General features: G+C 35.9%; 1 protein-coding gene across 1 annotated transcript; it reads right to left on the minus strand.

The window, feature by feature from the left end:
• Positions 1-1,481: 1,481 nt before the first annotated feature.
• On the minus strand, positions 1,482-5,068 carry LOC131692783 (CCAAT/enhancer-binding protein-like). The gene is made up of 2 exons (XM_058980048.1): positions 2,963-5,068; positions 1,482-2,224 (listed from the first exon to the last, which is right to left on the minus strand). Exon 1 carries the CDS (start codon positions 4,149-4,151, stop codon positions 2,964-2,966), a length of 1,188 nt encoding a protein of 395 aa, XP_058836031.1. The 5' UTR covers positions 4,152-5,068; the 3' UTR covers positions 1,482-2,224; position 2,963.
• Positions 5,069-24,302: the final 19,234 nt, after the last annotated feature.

The raw sequence follows: 24,302 nt of genomic DNA on the forward strand, positions 1-24,302 counted from the left end.
AGAAAATTGGCATGACATTTTCGGTGTCGCAATAATTTTGTGTTCGCCCTTTAACATCTTAGATTCTCCAGGCCTTCTGGGCGCAGACATGCGCAGCTTAAGCCTAGTTTAAAAGGAACTGAATAGTCTGAAGATCATTTTAAAGAAAAATTCGCGAGGAATATCGAAGGAAAAAGTTAGTTAAAGCCAAATTCAAAATTTTTAGTAAAATACTTCGAATGCATATACAAACATACTCTTCTTTCTGCACTCCATATCCACCTAAACCCGATAATTATCGTTCAATACACAGCTATTAGTAACGTTGTCTGATAAAAATACTAATATTGACAACTATAGTTCGACAAAAAAAAAAGCTTAAGCAACCACCATTGGGGCCAAGGGGCCTGTTGGTGAAGGTAATAAACATAAACATAAAAAAATTCTGACGAGAAATCAATCATCAATATTATTAAAACATGCTCTTGCCGATATTTTTTTTTTTATATTATTGGACTATGGGGAGACCACTGTGCAATGTATCTTTAAACTACAATAAATACGCATCATTTTCTTCTAATAACGTTTTATGCCAAAGCATACTTCCAATTGAAAGCATCAAATTGGCTTTGCTTATTGCAGGATACATAAAGCCAATGTAAAAAAAATCCAGTCAACTCATACGAAATTACAAAATATTCTTAAAAAATCCCATGCTTCAATAGTTTACGAGTTATATGGGACTGAAAAATAGTCATTTTCACTAACTTCAAAAAAAATCATATTGCAAAAAAACGTGAGAATTGTTTTGCGTCAAAGATCACGAGAAATTTTTTTCGAGGAAGTTGAAAATGTTTAATGTTAATTTTTAAGCCTACTTAAAATGGGATGATAATTAGATACAGAAATACTTTGATTACCTTTTTTGAGAAACCAGTTTCTACATTTGAAAAATAAATGAAACATGATAATGAAGGTTTAACATAACTGAATGTTTTTAAGCCGTTAGAACCACCCCCCCTCTAATGGAAAAGGCTGCGCACGCCTATGTTCATCATCGTACCAAACCTATATCTCCTTTGACAAGACACACATTAACAACAATATGGTAGATTTTTGCTTCGAACTAGGTGATTTACTCATTAAGTTACTCTCAGTTGCGAAATCAGCTATAAAATCACACCAATTGCCATCAACGGCGAATGCACGGGAGATGTGATCCGCGTCCCTCAAAGTGAAAGCATTCCTGAACTTGAGCTAAAATTACGGATACCGAAAATTTAGCAGCCACGATATACCCGAAGCGCCTGCCAAGAAATCAAATATTAATCATCATCTGGCAGCCAGCGACAATGACGTTGCACATAATTAGGGAAGAATAAAGTGGGTATCTCAATCGACCACTACCGCTCAGTGTATCTTGGCAATGGGAAGCAAAAACCGACAAAGAAAACATGCTGTTGCTTTTATCATTTTTTTAATACATTCTTTATTTTTTTCTTATTTTCAAAACAGACTTTTCAAGCTGAGAAAAATACGATACTTGTGTTTGTGTTGGTTCTTTTCATGTGTAAGTTTGTTTTTATAATTATAGAAATATGAGAGTCTTGCTTCAAGAACTAGTTTAACTCGCATCCCAGTTTTTGTTTGTAAATCGAATAACTACCGAACGACGTTAAAGAAAAGTAATAAACATCCAGATTTCCACTAACTTATCTAATGCACTACACTTGTGTGACAGTTGCCTAAACGGTAACAAACCGGTTTCCAGTTTCCCGATTAGTCAATGACATAATCAAGATATAGAACTATCATTTACATTTTGCGCTCAATAAAATTAATCTAAAAATATATATTTCACCTTAGGCCATCGAGTCTTGAGTTGTAAGTCAAAGGTTTTGTATGTGTGTGTAATTTTCAGTTCACTTTCGGTTTCGCTCCTCTTGCTACTGTAACTATTATTGTAATTCTAGATCACTTTCTCTATGCAAAATTAACCTAGCTTGCTTCGATAGCCGCTCCAGATACTGAAATTACTTATTATTGCGACGATTTCCGCGTGTTGTTCGTTTTTGCTTTAATTTATACAGTATAACAAATGTCTTTTCGATTTCAATTTGATACTAGTTCAATTTGATACAAGATGAGATTTTTACACGATTTAATACATAAATAAAAGTAGTTTAATGGACTGAGATTGGTAACTTCGTTTCAAGCAATCACGTTTCATTTCTATTTTCAGTTTCTAGAAGGATAAAGGATAAAATACATTAAAATACATAAGTTTATAGTTGGTCGATGGGAAACGGAAGCCAATATGAGGCATTTCAAAACTGACCTTGGGTTAATGCTGCGAAAAATGTTACTTTACACAATTATGTACGATCAAGAGGGTTCAACACAAATAGACTTTTTCTTTCTGTCGATCAAACATAACACTTGGTTTTCAAGCCATTTTTATACATTTATTCAACATTCACAAACGAATAAAATATATATGGTAAACAAGGTGGTAATAGGAGTAAAAACAAGTCTTGTCGAAGCTGTCCTGTTAGGTAGAAAATATAACTTTCTCGCACTTCAGCAGCTGTATGCATGGTAAATAAAAATTTAAGTCTATGTACAAATATTTTCCAAGTCAAGTTTTACACTGCCTCGCACATTTTTATATAATCTTTACTACTTTTGTGACCACCCTAAGGTGGTGGTCCGACCGGTTACACATTTTTACACATACTGTCTTTGGTACTAAAACGTTCATCAAAAAAGTAAGGTCGATTTGTATGAGCTCACACTTATTCTCCAATTTTTGATTGATATTTACAAACTTTTCGCTTCACTAAATTTCACTAAATAATGCGTTTCATGCGATTTAATTTACTACAAGCTAGACAGACTACTTCTTGTACAGTAGTGTGAGTTTGAATGTAGAGGAAGAACTAGAAAAAAGCGGGAGGAGAGTCGATTGCACAAAATTACTAACCCTACATATGATCACCCATGTTTGAAAGATTCAGCGCGCTGCGACAGATCTGATTGATCTCCGGATTGCTGTGGTTCATCAGATGCATGTAGAGCTGCTTGTATAGCTGGATCTCGTTGTTCTTTTCCTCGATTTTTCGTAGTAGGACGTCCTTCTCCTTGAGAAGTGCTTTAACCTTTTCCTCCACCTCACGGGATCGCACTTTGGCTTTTTCGCGGGACTTTCGGACGGCTATGTTGTTTCGCTCACGTCGCCTCCGGTACTCGTCGGTACCCTTATCGACGTGTTTTTGCTGGGACTTGCGGGACACGTGCGGAAGTAACTTATTGTGCTTGGTAAGATTCGCCAGATGGGCAGCTCCGGCGAGGTGTGGCAAGGCTTGGTGATGTAACACTGTAGCTGGAGTAAGGTTCGAGAAGGTATTACCATTTCCGTTGGTCACGTAGTTTCCCGTTCCAACACTACCACCTCCACCACCAGCACCGCCGCCAGCAAGCTGGTATGTTGTGTTCCCCATGAACTGGGCCCCCGTGGCTTGCTGCAGTTGGCGACGATACTCATTCGGATCGACCGGTTCCTCTTTGATGTTAGCTGAATCCGAAGAACCGACGCTGCTGTTCTCATCGCTGGAGTTGTTTGTATAGGTAGCGCCAGTGTGAACTGGCTGTGGCATGTAGGCCAGAGATCGTTGATAGTTGGTATTTCCATTGGTATGCTGAGACAATCGAGCCTGCTGTAGTTGGAGAGCTTTAGCAGCCGCTGTCTGTACCAAGGGATTCGTAACATTACCGTTTGTACTGCCAACGGTAACCATTTCGGTGAATATACCGAGAGCCTCCGGGTCACGAAACTGATCATCGATCAGATGCTGGAGGTCCAGTGAAATTTCCTGAGATGTAAGCTCATCCAATTCACTCTGGGAGTATTGGATTTGCTGGAGCATCTGCTTCGATAGAAGGTTCCCGTTGGTCAACACGTTGCCGTTAGGGTGCACAATTGGATTTAACTGGGCTTGTTGTTGCTGCTGATGTTGCTGTTGCTTAAGAGCCAACGTATTCTGGTTGACCGCCGTTGGTGAGTTATTGTTGTTAGGTGTTGATGCATTATTGTTGTTGGCTGCCATCGTTAGTTTTTTAATATCACTGCGCACTTGAATTTGATTTGTATCGTACATTTGAGGCGATTCCATATTTTGATAACAAATATCACTCTAGAAACGCTTCTTCCAAGTGATTATCTCAAAATTCGTATTGTTGGTTTATTGCACATAAACCTCACAATTCCTAAATTTGCACCTTTTATTTCTTCAATTATTGCACAATTTCACTCTTAGTCCTTAGAAGTCCTCATCACGTTCAACAGTCCATTTGAAACATCACCACATATCACAGATTTTGCATAATACATTCACATTTCTTCCGGTTATATATCCATAAATAAAAATAATCCATCGTAATCCAAAATATCCAATTCAGGTAAAATGACTCAACTTCCTTGCTGCTGCTCGATCCCGGAAAATCCCTAACAGGATTTCAAAAATTCAGCAATAACTCGAGAAAGCGCGCGGAATGTATCACCAACCCGCATCGCATCGCACAGTACTGTTTTGCTTTGTTTCTTTTTTTTTGCGAAAGATGTTTATTGGCGGTTCACTTTCTTAAGACTGAAGTCTTAAGACTATGATGCAACTTGTTATATATTAAAAACTTCTTCTTTCGAATCCAACAGTAGATTGTCTTGCTCTCTCCCCCGGATTTTCTATCTATCCCTTTCGATGAATAAGGGGGGGGCAGCGTCTCAGAGAAGTTTGCACTTTCTCACAAACCACTTTTCAGTATGTGTCGTAGGACACCGTTCCTAACCCCAACGGACTCAACACGGTTTAAAACCAAGAGTGGTTCTGTTTCACTCACTCGGCCGACGTCACGTCACGATCATTTCTAACCGTCCGAATCAAACGCTACTCCAAACTTCTACCCCCGCTTCACGACAGTCGATTATCCAACCCACTACTGGGAATAGAACCACTTTCGGTTTTGTTTTTCCCGATAAAACTCAACTCGAAGAAAGAGAGCACGCGAGCGCGTTTTCACTGTTGACAGTCGAATGGCCTAGACTTAAGTGAGGCAAAGCAGTATTAAGCAACCCGGTATCAATCGAAATAAAAGGCGCCGTCGTGTTTTTTTTTCTCACGAGCGAATATTCTCTCCGCTGACTGTTACTTTCGGCATAGAACAGCAGCAGCACCACCAACCCACGTATATTACTGCGCGGGGCTGGGTTAGTGGATCGAGAGCTCGCGCGGCCCCATCAACTGCCCCACGATGATGGTACGATATGGTGACAGTTCGACTTTGAGAGTGAGAGTTTCCTCATACCAGAGCGTAGCATAAGCAACGCAGACATCCAACATAAGCTTTGATGCGCAAAGTTTGATCTCCGTTACTCCAACTGGGGAGCATCTAAATCGACTCTCACTCTCGTTGCCAGTCGCGCGTGACTTTACGCGCTCTGCTGTTATGGTATAATACGATGACGTCTAGTTTACCAGACAGCTGCTGCTAATATGGAATACAACTACTTGTTGATGAAAACTATTCGTAGTACAGTGCCGCCAGCTATGTAGGTTAAGTGTATTTTTGCATAGAAAAATGTGAGATTTATGCTTCAAAATACTAATAAAATTATTTCATTAGGCATCTTAATATTTCCTGTTATAGGGGCTGAAAATGTTTTGTTTCTGACAACGACGGCTGACAATGTAAAATTTTACCCAAAATAAGCTCGTTTGGCATTCGTAGGAAAACGCGATATGTAAGCAAGTGTTTTTAATATATACAATTAAACCGGAAATAAAAGGTGAAAATTAAAGGTATATTCAAATTTTGTGAATTGTGCACTTAGCCCAGAAAGTGATCTTAGGCATTTTATGCCAAAATAAATATGGATGTAGAATGTGTGTTGCTGTTTTGCACTCTAAATTTCCATTCTGAACATCCGTGGATTGTGAGTTGTGCCAATATAGGCTAAATGGCCAAATATGATAAGCTGATATTGCAGCTCTTTAGTGAATGTTTGTGTTTTAAATTATCCTAGTTTTGTTATTATAATGACAATTCATACTTTATTGCATCCTTTTACATAATTTTAAATTAATTCAATGCAGATTTAACCCCAAGATTTTTGGGAAAAGCATTGGAAATATATTTTTGATTGGCGGATTGCATTTTTCTTACAATTATATATAACTTGTAACTCAGCAATTTAATTGGTTTCAAATAAATAGACTGAGGAAGTTATTCCTCGCAATCACTCAAAAAATAGACTTTCTGTGTGTGCATCTGTGTAAGTGAGAGTGTCGTCACTGTTGTGCTATCTTATGACAAACGCCATTTTGGGATGAACTAAGTTGGATATGCTATGTTACTAAATTTTAAAATCTCTAGAAAGTTGCGTTTTCAGAATTCTGATATTCTGCTGGGTTAATGAGATATAGTGAAACACGATTGTGACAAGCACCAATTTCTCGATTGAACGAGTTGTGCTATCTTGTGAATGACTCTTTTATATGAAAATTTCTGTACCAATTTGTGACATGTCATACATATATTATTATCCTTACACATTTAACATATGCGAGCGACTTTGGTATACATTTAAAACTGTCAATCTAGTAAACCGATCGTCGCATAAATATAGAGGTTACTACAGTAAACATAAAAGCATCTATTGTCTTTCTCGAAAAGCTTCTAACATTTATAGAATCCAAGATATTCAATCTCAAACTTTAAAAATCGTTTTTCTCGAAAACTGCTAAATGGCGCTTGTCATAAGACAGCACAACAGCGACGATGGTTGAGTCAAATAATGTCACTAAAATATCTCAGAGCTCTGAGAGATGAACCGATTTGCACAAACTTAGTTTCAAATGAACGGTATAACACTCCTATAACTTGATATTGAAGTTTTTTTTACCCGATTTTCAAACTGGCGCCACCATGATTTTCAAATGATGCAATACATATTAAAATAGGTACAACATTACTTGGTTCTCAAATGACCCATCAAAGTAGCCATGACTACATTGATAATCTATGGCGGTTTTGGTGCCCCGGGAAACTCGACAAGTTCCTAAGTTAATGTGAATATTTCTCAACGATTTCTTGACCCTTTTTTTACAAAATTAATTTCAATAAAGCGATACAATACTACTAATTTTACATAATTTCATTCAGTTCTGATTTTATATTAAGGAGTTGAAAATGGTTATTACAGTCACATAGGAATTTCTCATATAAACCAGTACAATAAAATTTGTGTATACTAATTTTCGTGTGCTAAATCGTTTTTAATATTAATTTTCATAATACATGGGTGGCTCAAAAATAATTATTTTGTTGTTCAAAAATTATTTTAAAGAATTTTATTTTAGTTATAAAAATAGAAATTAACTTTACTACTTATTAGAGTGGCTCAAAAGTATTTTCTCTTTTATAATATTTTTTTCGATAGTAATTTTGTAATTTATTTTCCATATTGAAACGAATTGATTGACATCTCATTATGAGGCTTCAGAAATGACTATTTTGATTTTACGGATCAAATAGGATGTGTTCGAATCATTTTGGAACGTTTAATTCATTAGTGGGTTACTTGATATGATATATTTCATATATGAAAACCAGATATTCTTTCATTTTCAAAACAAATATTTTGAGCATCTTAGTCGAATGTTTAATTACATTCACTAATCCACAAGATGGTTAACGATTTTTTTCGCAGGTGTGTTTTAAGTTACTTAGATTACTTATTTCATATTTTAAATTAAAAAAAACCTTTTTTTAGCGTATATAGTTCATTTAAAGATGGTCTTATATTATTTCGTTAATATCGCAGACCCTTAAGCTATATCAGACCTATGCGAATTCCGATCAAAACAGTCTCACCAAACGACTAGAACTCAACTGTGTTCACTCAATTTGACAATTGTTGCGTAGGTTAGCAAGAAATAGTTCTAGAAATATTTTATGTCATTTTTCAGATGGTTAAAAATATTTACTAATTTTTATAAATTCTAAACAACTTTACCATTTATAAAACCATACTTCCAACTCGGCTCCTTATTCCTGATCACTAGTAAAACCCTTGTAGATCATGTTCTCAATACTATTTGAAAGTTGTGCATGTATTCGTGTCAATATTCTAGTTATAAAGTGATAATTCAAATTCAATATCAGTAATAACCATGCGTCTTCATTCACAGTTTTTTTTTATTTTGACTGCTTATCGCAAGTTTTCGCAAAACTAGCATAGACTTATTTTAAAAAGAAAATTAAAAGCTTTCGAATGAGTATAGTGTGATTGCGGGCATTCACGGGTGTCGTTGTTGTTATCGCATTAGAAGTTCGAATTCGATAAAGATTCATGACAAACCGTTAGATTTTACGATGTAATTTTATCACACGGATAATTTTGGTGAAGTAATGTAATGCATAAAATCAACCGTTTCTTTGAAAAAACGAAAATATCCGTATGTAGTTCCTATGGTCAAATAATGCAAATACACTTGAGCTGTGCTCTTCACAAAAGCTGTCAAAAATTCATTTTACGTTCAAATCACCTAAAATCTCGTGAGAATATCGCGTAGCCTTCATCCTGGCTTATCCCACTGTGCTTCGGGGAGAGGCGTGCTAATGCACTTCGCTTGATTCCAGGTCTAGCTGGTCGTGCTAGTTCAATGGTCTCATAACCACCATATCCTGCACGGCATGATATTCTACATGCGCTCCATTCTACGTTGACCATACCGTGATCGATCCAGCGATTCCGCTTGGAGGGTGGCTTCCGGTTCACTGGTGCCCCGACGACCCTATACTGGTGGTTTGTCGCGTTCGGTGCTACTCTGCGTAGTCCCCGGCAGTGGACTTCTTACTTTGTGGGGGGGGATCGTTGTGCTTCTTCTGCTTTATCTCGGAGCCTAACTTGGTTCATGAAATGGCTTGACCTATAAGCTTTAATTTAACTCTTAATTCTTCTATTACTTCTTGTCTCCATAACGTCGCTATTAGCTCTCGTCCCCGTGAGCGGTTTAGGCGTTGATTCCTTGAGCCATTTAGCTCATGTTTCCGTGAGTCATTCAGCACCCGGCCTTATCATGATCTACTTGGATAGTGCCCAACAGTGAACTCACCATTCCCCGACGGAGGAATTTTCCCCGACACCGATACCCGCTTTTAGCTCCCAGCTTTGTCGAGATCAACTCAGATATTATCCTACTCCGACTGTGACTTCCCCGACAACGGAATTTCTTTCGTTACCGGTGTTTGTTTCGTGAGCTCATTAGCTCCCCTTTTCGTCAGATTCTGTCGGGTAGTCCACGGCGGCGAATCTACCCTACCGTGAATTTCCGGGCGGTACATTGCTGTCGATACCGATGTACGTTTCTGTGAGCCATAAAGATCCCCGCTTCGTCTACTCGGTCTAATCCTCGGCGGTGGATCTAGCCTACTCACGAGCTACCCAGTAGGGTGTCGATGTCGGTCCGGTGAAGCCAAACGTCCGGTTAACTGGCGCCCCGACTACCCAAGTCTGGTGCTAAGTCGCGAATTACTCAACTGGTCCCCGGCGATAGACGTAGTCTACACCGTCGGAGAGTTCCCTGGCGGCGGGATTTCTTCCGAAACCCGATTTGTGGTTTCCCGGTGGCGTTCTAGCCAATGGCGCTACTTTGTTGAATCTTTCGCCATTTCCTCTGCAGCTCGGAGAGTATACTCGTAACCATTCGGAACCGGGAGCTAGGAACATATTCTCTGCCATTGTGCAGTACTATTTCTTCGAAGGGCTCGATACTTTGGAAGGCATCTTATGACGATTCACGAGGTATGGCATACCTGTCCCAAACGGATCCTTAGCTACATTAATAATGTACTACACGGTTAGGACGACACATGTGGACAAACAAACAACTCGCTTCCAACTACATTAGATTCGGGCAATTTGTAACATGTAGAGCAAACAGTGGTCGCAGTGGCAAAGTTCACCTAACAAAAAAACCTCTGTTGACAGCGTTCCAGACATGCTCGTCGCGGCACATCTATTCGACGATATTGTTCACTGTCACTGTTGAAAGCACCACTGATATCGTACGTTTTGTGCCTAAGGGAGAAGACACAACAAATTTGTTCTTCGTTTCGTTTAAGATTGGCCTTGATCCAGTACTGAAACAGATAGCACTTACTCCGTCTACTTGGTCCGAGAGCCTGATGTTCCGAGAATTCATTAACATATTAATAAAACCCAATCGTGAACCCGGACAAAACCGACTTCAAACTCCAGGCGGACGTAATCATACTGAGAACTCAGAAAGCCGAATGGCATTAAAGTAGCTGATGGGAAATAGTACACGATACCTCGTCGACTTCCAAATTCCTTTCTTGCACTACGAAGAAGCATCATTTCGCCGCAATTGCCGACACCACACAAACAAATTCACGCTACGCTGCCATCACCTGGACGCATATTGTACCGTACTACGGAAGTCTCTGAGCGCTCCGACGCAGTCGTGTTACCAGCTCAGTCATCCCGGCCCATTCATTTCGATCTGTTTTCCCCGTCGGACACCACCAAAAAGTAATAAATAAGGAATTGACACTTGCGTCATAAACAAAAAAATAATTATTTGATATTATGTTTTAACATTTAATTAACAAGGGACTGGAAGGTGTGAAATATTTTTCAATGTTAGGTATACTACTCAAGTGAGAGCAAGAAGTTGAAGGAAGAAAGTGAGCAAGCTTAGAGTTTCCCGGCGACTTAACCCTTTTGTCTGCTACCGCATGACTCATGATATTTTGGCATTTGAAATACGAAGCACCTGACTTTTTACCCTATGCTGTCGGAACCAACATCAAGCGATAATATGTCTATAACACTTATGAGTGTAGAGATGAGATCTGTGTTAGAGAAAGTCTTGCGCAAATTTGTGAAAAGACTTACGCAGATTTACGACTTTTAAATACATAATGTACCATTAAAATACGCAAATAAATTTGATAACATTTTTTACTGGCAATTATATGAATCAATTGGTGTTCGAATCATGAAAATCCTGCAACAATTAACAAAACGTAAGCGCAAGCTTTGTCGGTTTTCTTACATTTTCACAATATTTTAGAATAATACATATGTGTTCAAATACCGAATTGAAGGTGCAATAAATTTGTAAGTTGGACTTCTCTGAATCGATTGGCATTTGAAGTCGTTTGAAATTACGCCATATTTGCGTGACGCGGATCGATTTCAAATTTTAGTTTTACAGCTGGCCCCCTAAAGATAGCATTTTTAATGCTGAAAATCATCGTCATTTCCATAACAAATTTTCGTTTGCAAACCACTTCGTTAAGGATCTGCTATTAAAATAAGACTAAAACAACGTAATTTATAGGTTAACCTTTCTTTGACTAATTGGTGCAAAGATTTCGTAAGTACAATGGTAGTTATTAACGTTCAAAAACGATCACTACCTATATTGAAAGGATAGTCGTAACCATGACTAAAATCCGTAGTGGGAAAAACTTTCAAATTGGGGATCGAATTGATTGAAGCATTAATTTTTGTACCGCACGCGGATCGGAATGAATGTAATATAATGTAAAATGTGTCAGACAATGTCAAATGTAATGTATTATATAAGGAAAAGTGTAGTGCAAAATGTAGTGTCAAATGTAATGTAAAATGTCATGTCAAAAGTAATGTAAAATGTGATACAAAATTTAATATAAAAAATAATGCAAAATGTAAAATGTAATGAAAAATGTAATGAAAAATGCAATGAAACTTGTAATGAAAAATGTAATGAAAAATGTAATAAAAATGTAATGAAAAATACAATGAAACTTGTAATGAAAAATGTAATGAAAAATGTAATAAAAATGTAATGAAAAATACAATGAAACTTGTAATGAAAAATGTAATAAAAATGTAATGAAAAATACAATGAAACTTGTAATGAAAAATGTAATGAACAATGTAATGAAAAATGTAATGAGAAATGTAATGAATAATCCAATGAAAAATGTATTTTTTCATTACATTTTTCATTAGATTATTCATTACATTTCTCATTACATTCTTCATTGATTGACTAATGAAAAATGTAATGAAAAATGTAATGAACAATGTTATAAAAAAATGTAATGAATAATGTAATGAAAAATGTAATGTAAAATGTAACGAAAAATGTAATGAACAATATTATGGAAAATGTAATGAGAAGAGTAATGAATAATCTAATGAAAAATGTATTTTTTCATTACATTTTTCATTAGATTATTCATTACATTTCTCATTACATTCTTCAATGATTGACTAATGAAAAATGTAATGAACAATGGTATAAAAATGTAATGAATAATGTAATGAAAAAATGTAATGAAAAATGTAATGTAAAATGTAACGAAAAATGTAATGACAAATGTAATGAAAAAATGTAATAAAAAATGTAATGAAAAATGTAATGAAAAATGAGCTTAAGCATGACCGTACAATTCGTAGTTGCTACTCTGTGATTGACCAGAACAAGCGAAATTGCACAAAGAATCAACAAATGGGGCCTGGGAGTAGCTATATATTCTGAATGTGCACGTATCGAGAGTTCTATATTTTGCAATGTCAATAACGGCGCCGGCCACGTCCTTATAGTCATCGGGGAAGGAAAGGAATGATAGTGCAGCAAACGTTGTTGTGGAGACCGTGTATACCTCTGCATATCCACGTTTGCCACGGGAAGGACTTTTTGCTAGTAGGATTGGGTAAAGAGTCACATTAATCTGGATTCACCTTGATAAATGATACAATCTATGTAACTCTCAGAAGTATTATCATGTGTTTATTGCTCTGGGCAGCCAGTTGCCGAGAATTTATGATAGATTTATCGTTTGTTGAATTAATTTGGAAATGATCGGTTTGTAAAAAACAACTTCAGCTCCGGACTGCCGACAGTCGGGAGTGTTGCTCATGTTTAATTGAATCTTACGGTATGTTCACGATTTCATTATTCCATGTTTCTTTATTCCGGCGAATCACGACATTCTAAAAACAATACAATACAATAAAAATCGATTACCTTTAGTGTTTCAAGACATTGGTCGATATAGATATGACAATACCTATGTAATTGAAGATTTTATAACACAATTCTATTTGTCGTGTATAAACTTTGATATTTATATAGCAAATAAAATGACAATTATATATTGGTTTCGTTCTCCGTGAACAATTAAATAAGGTGCCGAGTTTTATGTTTCACGCGCATTGTTAAGCTAGCTGAAGCGCATTTTGAACGGTATAAAATAAGCACTACCGAAATACCTGAAACCACTAGCATTGTATATCGAATATGCAACCGATGACGCTAATTTTTACACTAATTACTAGAACAAGATTGGAGACAATAAGAACGAAAAGAAAGTAACCTGTCACCTTTTACGTGAATAATCAAGCTAGAATATTTTCATACTACTCAAGAAATATAGTTAACATGATAAGTTGAAAGTATTCGATACAATGAGAACAATTAATTAATTTGATTTAATTAAATTAATTAATGAGACTAAAGGTAAGTCAATGAATATGACAATAAAACATATGGTCGGTGTCAAGTCAGACCGGACTAAGTGACATTGTATTGATTTCGAGAAAAACGAGTTCAAAGTTTGAATCGCAGCATCCTTTTCATTATAGTTTGAAATTAATTTTTGCTGTAATTCTTGTTTATTGTAACATATTTCAAATCAGCTAAAAGTAGAATGTAGCAGAAGAAATTCTTTAACCAGTGCTATGATTGTCATTTTTTTAAGGTTATGCGACTTAGTCCGGTCTGATCTAGCATCGACCATATATTCTTCGTGCTGATATAACTACTGCACATTAAATGCCCCGTGGATTAGTTTCCTAGTTGGTCAAATAAACACTAAACAAACAAAGAAATTAGTTTGATCAGTCCAAAGAAATGTCAGCTCGATTGGAATCAACCGGCGGATACGTGTTTCCTTACAATGCCATCAAATCAAAGAAGATTTAAAATTACATACGACAAAATATGTGCAATTCTGAATATAATAAAATAAAACCTACTTAATTATTGCAATAAAATAAGATCAGAGAAATTAGTTGCATAACCTAGATCGTTCGTTTCCAAAGATAACACTGTGGATGAATCACCTTATAAAATAGGTGATAAGGGACGTGGACGAAAATATCTAACCACCGCCTGAAAAATGCAATGAAAAATGTAATGAAAAATGTTGCGTTGCGTTGCGTAAGCACGGTATATTTCGTAGATTGCAGACTGATGACTCTCATTTCATGCCAGACTACTTGAGGAGCATTATTTGGGAATAACAATTGATCCAGTCCAAGCGAGAATTTCGCCTGAGAACCACCATTGCGGGCCACGACTATCTTTACCGTTACTTGAAATATGAGAAAGGAAATGTTGGTGTGGTATTTACTTAACGGAAGGCCCCGACTTAGTGACACTCCCATAAGTACCACGGATTGGGCAGTGGGTGAGTATTTAGTTAGGATTCGCTTCAAGCAAGCGATGCGACTGAGAATATATTTGAGTTTATTGACTGTATGATACGAAAATGTTCTAGATGTTAGGGCGGTTAAACGCTGGGTAACCGTTTATCGAGAGTTTGTTCCATTGAAAACAACTTGAACTCCGGACAGCCGGCTGTCGGAAGTGTGGTCGACAAAATAAAATGGACCATAAACAATGAGTTTTAAGGGATGCGTTAGTTTTAAGGGATGCGTTAGTCTAATAAATCTCAGTGAATCGGTATTTGTAGTGTGGACCATTCATAAATTATTCTCTCTCTCATATTAGGATGATGAGCCTATTTACGCCATGTTTCTATTATCACCCTACCCATTTGAAGCCGTTGGTTAGAGCAGTGTCTGCCATCTTTGTTCAACGCATTGAGTCAAATGGTAGCGCAACAATAGGGGCACTCGATTCGAGTTTTCATTGTGCTCAAACACGAGAATTTTACTGTTTTCAACGCATTTGTGTTATTATATTGGTTCTTAACAACGAAGCAAAACGGTTGATGTCAATTTTTACGCATTCCATTGATTGTAAGGCAAAAAATTACCAAATTGGTGAGGCACCTTGCTTAGTGTGGTGAAATTAGGCTCATCACCCTACCACGTTCTTTATCTCCTTGGTCTAATTCACATTACTGCCGCTACATGCAAAAGTGTCCATGTTCCATGGAAATTCCATTCTTATATATATATATATATATATATATATATATATATATATATATATATATATATATATATATATATATATATATATATATATATATATATATATATATATATATATATATATATATATATATATATATATATATATATATATATATATATATATATATATATATGTATATATATATATATATATATATATATATATATATATATATATATATATATATATATATATATATATATATATATATATATATATATATATACATGGCACAATAGTGCGTAAAACGGGGGAATGCGTCAAAGCATTTATGGCAGAATTCGTCATAGCTCTTTTCCCCAATAGCGCGGAAGAATGTATATATAGTCCTTTATAGGTATTATCACAAGCCTATTGCTATCCCGTAACTTCAAATTTTCCACCTCGTTCGAGTAAACGTTGCGATATTACAATGAAGACGCGAAGCAGAAAAAATATCGATGCTGCTTTACTAAAAGATATTAATATCATGCACGAATCAAACTCCCCCCATCTCCAAATAGTAAGTACTTATTCTTAGCTTTAATGGACTAAAAGTAAACCATTAAATAGGACAATAAAATATTTCTTCCTCGTGCTGAATATATTGCCGCAAATTGGTAATTGGTTTTAAATTGTTCTTGCAAATAGTCAATTCTCAACCCTCATACATAATTCAAAAGTGATCATCCACTCAGACAAGACCATGCGTATTCCCCACGCGCATTACATACCCAGTGGATTAGTTTCATAGTTGGCCAAATAAACACTAAACAAACAAAGAAATTAGTTAGCTGTGTCTAAAGAAATGTCAGCTCGATTGGTATCAACAAGCGGATACTTGCTCCCTTACAATGCCATCAAATCAAAGAACATTTAAAATTACATACGACAAAATATATGCAATTCAGAATATAACGAAATGAAGACTGCTTAATTATTTGCATAAAAAAATGAAAAATGTAATAAAAATGTAATGAAAAATATAATGAAATATGTAATGTAATGTAATGTAATGTAATGTAATGTAATGTAATGTAATGTAATGTAATGTAATGTAATGTAATGTAATGTAATGTAATGTAATGTAATGTAATGTAATGTAATGTAATGTAATGTAATGTAATGTAATGTAATGTAATGTAATGTAATGTAATGTAATGTAATGTAATGTAATGTAATGTAATGTAATGTAATGTAATGTAATGTAATGTAATGTAATGTAATGTAATGTAATGTAATGTAATGTAATGTAATGTAATGTAATGTAATGTAATGTAATGTAATGTAATGTAATGTAATGTAATGTAATGTAATGTAATGTAATGTAATGTAATGTAATGTAATGTAATGTAATGTAATGTAATGTAATGTAAACGCGCCGCGAATGTTCTATTTCCGAATAAGAAAAGACGAATACAGAATCACTAGCTGCACTATTATTTTGTGCATTCGCAGTCCGCCAGATAAACATGTTTAAAAAATCGTCCAACCTCTTTTCCGAAGAGCATAATCTAAGCATCTAAGGAATTCACTTGTCATTGAAAAATATGTGTCATTCCATCAATCACCTGCAGACGCTCGTACACCGATGAAGCGTGTATCGAAATGTATGCCAACTAATGCGTGATTCGAGGTAGAAACTAAAATTAATATTTGTCCAAGACGACGCTTTCTCACAACAGTCCTTATCACTAACGAAAAGGCGCAGAAGGAAACAAGGCAAACATAAACGAATTTACGGCGGCTATTTCGAATCGCGCAAATCGCTTCGACTGGTCAGTGGTCAACAGCTCACTTGAAAAAGCCTCCGCGGTCGCACACCTTAGTTTGCATTTGAACACTTGTTATCACCGTCTTTTCAAACAGCATAGCCAGCAAACGTCGCCAAACGATATTCGCTGCGGTTTCTGATAGCGTGAGCATAATCGCAGACGAACAGAAAAAATAACAAACTGATAACGTGTTGGTGAACAGCGAAGAACAAATCACTTCTTTTAGGTCACACCTGTAAAAACGTGTTTACGTTCGGACGATCATTTTACCATAGATTTCTTCGAAAACATCATTTTCTTGGAGATCTCCTGCAGTGAAACAGTGGTCAGATTGTTTTGCTAATGAATCAGACAACTACACGTGTACCCGTCCGGCAACGTCATTGTTTTAACGCAAGAATCACATTATTGTATGAGTCATTCCAACAATCAACAGCTCGGAGTTTCTTATCAGCTGAAGGTGAAAAGCTAATACGAACAAAACTGTAGAGCAGAAAGCTTCGCTAAGGCTCGTCCGATGCGTAACCGATACGACGTGACGAAGCGATTCCAGTGTCGATTTTCATGATGATTAGCTTTTCACTTGTTACCTCAAGGTGTTGAATAAGCTGACAATAATTTATATGAAAAAAATCTCACAACCTACACCTCCTAGCGTCGTTCGAAATCAAGAAAAACTAGGAGTGGGTAATGCCAGGGACGTAACCGCGGTGTTGACGTAGGACTAAACTTGGGCATATCATATGACATTCATGGATAATTTGAGCCAATGCACTTTTTGAATGAATGTTTACTGGAAATTTCATGTCGAATGAGATTGCCACATTCACTGATTTTCTAGGACTTGCAAAAACCTTCGGGTTTGTAGATTAATTTGATAAACATTTGCTTATATGAATCACTGGTAAATGTATACAAGAATTGACAGGCGCAAACTCAATTCAAGTTATTAAATGGAACTTTCTAATTCAATTCTTTCTCCTTTATGTTTTCATCCTAAAAAGAACGGTTTGTAGATAACTATGTTTGGTGATACCAGACGAGAATCCTTGCTAACGATTCGAACCTTGCCCGAATTCGCTTCTACTGCGTACATACACGAACATTCCCCTTTCGCAGCTCACATCGAATGAGCATTGTATGTCGGAATGCGATCTCTTTTATAAACTTCTTAGTGCAGATGGTAGTCCATCCCTTTGTGCGACAAATGAAAATATTTTCATCATTCGTTTTGGCGTGGCATTCGCTTAGTAGCAGGGTTGCCACATTCACTAATGTTCTAGAAAGATTTGCATTGTAGATTAATTCGATAAACATTGGTTTATATGTGTCATTGATAAAGTACAGCAGACTTGACAGGCGCAAACTCAATGCAAGTTATTAAATGGAACTTTCTAATTCAATTCTTTCTCCTTTATGTTTTCATCCTAAAAAGAACGGTTTGTAGATAACTATGTTTGGTGATACCAGACGAGAATCCTTGCTAACGATTCGAACCTTGCCCGAATTCGCTTCTACTGCGTACATACACGAACATTCCCCTTTCGCAGCTCACATCGAATGAGCATTGTATGTCGGAATGCGATCTCTTTTATAAACTTCTTAGTGCAGATGGTAGTCCATCCCTTTGTGCGACAAATGAAAATATTTTCATCATTCGTTTTGGCGTGGCATTCGCTTAGTAGCAGGGTTGCCACATTCACTAATGTTCTAGAAAGATTTGCATTGTAGATTAATTCGATAAACATTGGTTTATATGTGTCATTGATAAAGTACAGCAGACTTGACAGGCGCAAACTCAATGCAAGTTATTAAATGGAACTTTCTAATTCAATTCTTTCTCCATTATGTTTTCATCCTAAAAAGAACGGTTTGTAGATAACTATGTTTGGTGATACCAGACGAGAATCCTTGCTAACGATTCGAACCTTGCCCGAATTCGCTTCTGCTGCGTACATACACGAACATTCCCCTTTCGCAGCTCACATCGAATGAGCATTGTATGTCGGAATGCGATCTCTTTTATAAACTTCTTAGTGCAGATGGTAGTCCATCCCTTTGTGCGACAAATGAAAATATTTTCATCATTCTTTTTGGCGTGGCATTCGCTTAGTAGCAGGGTTTCCACATTCACTAATGTTCTAGAAAGATTTGCAAAAACCACCATTCAAAGCACGGCTAATTAATGCTTTTACAAAATCATTTCTATCAAAATTTACGGTAAAATCTACGGAATCTACTACACAATTGTTTTAATTATTTCCCAACACATCGCGCAAAAATCTGTTCCGTACAGCACAGCGCAAATAATTGACGTTGGAAAACAAATCGGCAACTTCAGCTGCCAAACACTTAGAAACGATCGAAGCATTTTTCCGTTAATATCACTTTTCTGACTCAAATTGTTGTAGGTATTTTATTGCTTCCGTCCAATTGGTCAGTTTATTGGTTTTATCGCACATTTTTCGGATATTATTATAGAAAATAACTAACCCGATAAGAGGGAAGTTATTTTCCAAAGCACGAAATGGAAATTTCAATTGTAATTCTTCTGAGAACGATTTTGTGGTCCTAATAAGGACCGTTTGTTGTGAATATCATTTCGCCGTTTCCCGCTCGGCATGATGATTATTCGCTTGGCATGGATAGCGCACAGATTGGTATTTTCCAACAAACTAACCAGGCAGGCCTCGCTGGCTTCTTAAAGGGCCATTACGGCTGAGCTCCGGAAGAGTAGGTTTTGAAATTCTGTGCAATCTCACGGACCAGGCACTGGAAGAGCAGCTTGCGAATTAGTAACTCTGTCCACTTCTGAGAGCAATGAATTTCACGCAGGGCGACGACTGTTCTTGGTTGGCAGCGATAAGGCAGTAGCTATGATTTGGTTGGTGGTCAAAATGCAGCTTCTCGTTGAGCAGCACACGTACGTGTGTTCTGCTCTGTGGCTTACACACGTCTGGCTTTAAGAAAAACTGTGACACCCATATTTATAGGTTTTAGCATTAATGTTGATTCGCATTAAAAGTAGTTTTTGAACTTTTTAAACAAGTTTTACATAGCAAACAAGGTATCAATAGCAAGCGTTGAACGTTTTCCTTTCGATTTATGAAACAAAATTAGTAATTCCTTTAGTAGGAGAAAAGTTATTAGAGTTCAAAGTGTACGTAACGCATCCGTTTTGAAAATTTTGAAATGACACCCAGTATAGTAAAGAAAGACGTAAGTCCTACGTCAAAAATAACACTATCCAAATTTGAGCGAAATCAGTTAACCCTAACCCCTCACCCAAAGAACTAAAATTTTGTATATGATTTTCGGCCAAAATGTATGGGGAAACTCTCGTAGTTCACAAGATCGCCGGCCGAGGTCGCTGTTCACACACTGAACACGGATCTAGGAAGTAGTTAAGCTTTCGAAGATATGCCGAACAAGTTTGTCGAAGATTGCAAGACAATCCAAACCAACCTGTAAAAAGTTATCAACGTTACTGTTGCTTAACCCTCCGGAAGTCGCGCAAATGGCCCACTGAACGAGCAGACGCTGGTGCACTAAGACGATTTCGCTAGATTTTCAGAGCAGCGTGCACTCAGAGCACTAGCGCGACTTCCCGAAGGTTAACATTCGCAAAGGGCGTACTCCGCTTATCTCATATATGTGAACCACGAGTAAGGGTAGGGCAATGTTGGGAAAAACTCATGTTTCTCTGAAACGGCGAGAGATAGAAAGGTATGATGTTCCACAAAGTTGTAGTGGAATAAATGGACTTTCAGTTTTTATTTGAAAGTTTTACAATTTCTCCGCATGGTGTTGGTAGTGAGCTAAGCAATTTAAAGGGAATACCTCTTATCTGTGCAACGGCAAGAGATAGATCATTTTGATGTTCCACGAATAAAAAACCGTTTTGATCCACCTACCGGTGCAATTGTGCCTTTCTAAATCATGAACACAATCATTTCATGGTGGGTTTATATTAATTGTAAACTTCCTAATATATATTACATTTTTGTTATACATGACGTGACAACTGTATACAAGAAAAGAAATCAGTATTCGATTTCTAAAATTCTGTAAAAAAAAAGACCAAATCGAAAACTTGAACCATTAGAACCAGTAATCGGCGGTTTGAGACTTAGTTTGGTTGTCTTGATCAGCTGGTGGCAGAAGAGCGGCAACATTCGCACCATGTGCAAGAATGATATTTTATACCCAAAAGGTCCAGACACAAAAAAAGGAATACGAAGAAAGAACGAAAATGATAGTAACGAGAAAGTAGTTAAACATTAAAGATTACTGTGCGTCATAAAATAAAAGTTGATTTAAAATGGAAGTTTGCCAATAATATCCGTAGATTCGATAGACATTTCGTTAATAAAACCTAGAAAAATGCTTTTTGAGCATGATTTTCTGTAGTAGATTAACACAAAAAATTGAAGTGAGGGAGGTACTCTCATTACTATCATTTTAATAAATAAGAATAAATCGCGGTCAATTGGTACACAATTACGAGATCTGCAAAGGACAGGGATACTGGGGTTGCCCATCGCACAGTGGCACGACAAGTGACAAAACCCCAAAAATCAATGTCTTGTAATTCTTTTGCAAATACTTATTTTATTTTTCTCTCAGTTTAAATAAAGGTATCTCAAAATTTTACTATAATCGGATGAAAAATGAATTTTTAACATGTCGTTGAAGCATGTGATGTCAAGGATTTCTGTTCAATTCAATTAATTGGAATTTTTATTACCTTAGAGTTTCAAATGGCGATATCTCAAGAACTAAACAGCCATTTGGAGCAATTTTAAGTTTATTGAAAAGAAGAATGAATATGCCAAACTATAGATGGAAGATTTTTGTGCAAAACTGATTTACGTTTTGTTCTGCATAAAAAAAATCCAATCAAAAAGTTTCATATCATATCAGTAATTTATCTTTATACGTCTTCCAATTTTTGAGATGGTCTCCCATGAGTCACTTATCATGAATCTGACTCAAAATTTAGCCGAAGTTGGTATATCTATGTCTTTGAAAATACCCATATGGAGTCGCCCTGTAGCTCATAAATCTCCTTACAAATTAATTACCTAAACAACATCATATTACTGATAAATTAGTGATTTTTACTAGTTTTGTCAACAATTTCTGGTATCCGAGGAAATTGGCTACTATGATTAATGTATATATTAACCCTTTAACGATCAACGCATTCAAATGGGTTTAAATGAAAGTAGTTGAAAAAATGAAATATGGAGTATCAAAACTGATAACAGAAATGGATTCAGCGACCCAAAATTAGTTAAAACCCCAAGTTTTAGCCACATAGACCAATTTTTATAATTTTGTCACAACTTTGTATGAACAGGTGCCACTGTTCATCGGAGTGATTAGGCTACGAACCATGCGGAATGGAAGCGGCTTTGGAATAAGATAGGTTTGTAAACATATTTCTCAGTTCTTATACTAAAGTTTAATCAGGTTGATGGATAAGTAGTGAGGCTTGGCAAAACAAAATTTTGAATTACCTATTCCTGCATGCCCGTAGTGATATTTGTGAATTATCAATAAAAGAATTAGTTGATTATTTATTAATTTAAATACTTATTCATATATTTAGTAATTCATTTAGTAACCCATTTAATTATTTTTTTATTTATTTAATTATTTGTTTATTTATTTATTAATTTATTTGTTTATTTTTAATTTTTTTTCTTTATTTCTTTGTTTATTTATTTATTTATTTATTTATTTAATTATTTATTTATTTATTTATTTATTTATTTATTTATTCATTTATTTATTTTTTTGTTCATTTAACTTTTTATTTATCGTTTATTCATATAAACATCGATATAACGTACATCTAGGTTTAAAAATTGTACGTTATAACGAAAAATGTAAAATACTCACAGAACTGTTGTTCATGGTACTTCATTTTGTAGAATTTTAATAACGTGTAACTAATTTAGAAAATCTAACCTACATACCAGTGTGAAGTAACTTTTCTCATGAAAAATTATAGATGTTCCAAAAAATACCACATCTATTTTTATTTGGTTCATATGAATTAAATTTATTCAAAATATTCTTATTTTGATTTCTTTTTTAATTATTAAGTCATTAGTCATTATTATTCTGTCTGGGATTGTGAAGTGTTTTTTTTAATATTACCACTGCGCCTCATCAAATAAAAGCCATTTATGAACTTTAATCATTAGAACAGACTATAAAGATCCACTTGTATCCATGATTCAAGAATTTCTGAAAATATATTTCAGTCCGCTAACCGGTTTCCTAAATACCCCAAACCGGTCGTAAAACGTGCACAGTTGTCCGTGTAACTACAAATATGTTCTCTCATTCTTATTTATTTGATGTGACACATAATAGGATTCGAAAACAATCTTCGATTCTAGTAACCGGATTCAGGAGACTCAGAAACCAATAGTAAAATTTTGATAAATATCACTGGATTCGTCGCAGGTCAAGGGAACATCATTTCATGCGTCATATGATGGCAAATTCAATGCAAAACATACACAACAATCACTCTTGATCACCCAGGGAACTGAATTAAGGAAATCGGAGTTAAATGAGTCCGCATTACTTTCAATGTGATTCGTAGATCATATGGTTGATGTAATTTGATGATCCAAAAAGTATCTGTAATCCGAAGCACCGAATTCAGGTGTTTCAGGAAGCGATTGTATCTGATTGTCATCAAGTATGATTGCATCTGAAATGCCGTTTTTTTGTGGCACAGCATGCCATGGAACTTAAACATTGTCATTCGAGAATCAGATTCCGCAGTCCCGGAACTAAACAATCACGCCAATATTATAAATTTTAGTTTTCAGTTAGAACTGATTGATTTTGTATTATTTGTTGAGATAAATGGTTGGTTTTAATAAATCACGATCATGCACAAATGAAATTGAAAAAAATCGCTCTCGTAGCCTTCAATGAAATAGATAATTGCTAACATGCTATCTTAAATACGTTTATTTAGGCACAAATGCTTTAGCTTAACGAGGCCGATAATTCATTTTTTTAATTACATGTCATGTTAGTGGGGGAAGGGAAAGCCGTATTTAGGGGCGGCTTGCTCCCCTCTTATGTAAGTAAAGGAAAAAGGTAGGAAGTGGGATACATATTGTGTAATTGACATCGTCGTTTGCTGATTGATCATTGTGGCGGATATGCACACTTTGTTGTAGTGTTGTAGTTTCCAGCCTGTAATCGCAGGGGCGAGGGGAGGGTCGATATT

Source organism: Topomyia yanbarensis, chromosome 3 (assembly GCF_030247195.1).
Source record: "Topomyia yanbarensis strain Yona2022 chromosome 3, ASM3024719v1, whole genome shotgun sequence".
Lineage (NCBI taxonomy): Eukaryota > Metazoa > Arthropoda > Insecta > Diptera > Culicidae > Topomyia > Topomyia yanbarensis.

Bases quoted from the DNA above. Each gene is read 5' to 3' on its own strand.
- LOC131692783 (XM_058980048.1), bottom strand. From the start codon at position 4,151: ATGGAATCGCCTCAAATGTACGATACAAATCAAATTCAAGTGCGCAGT.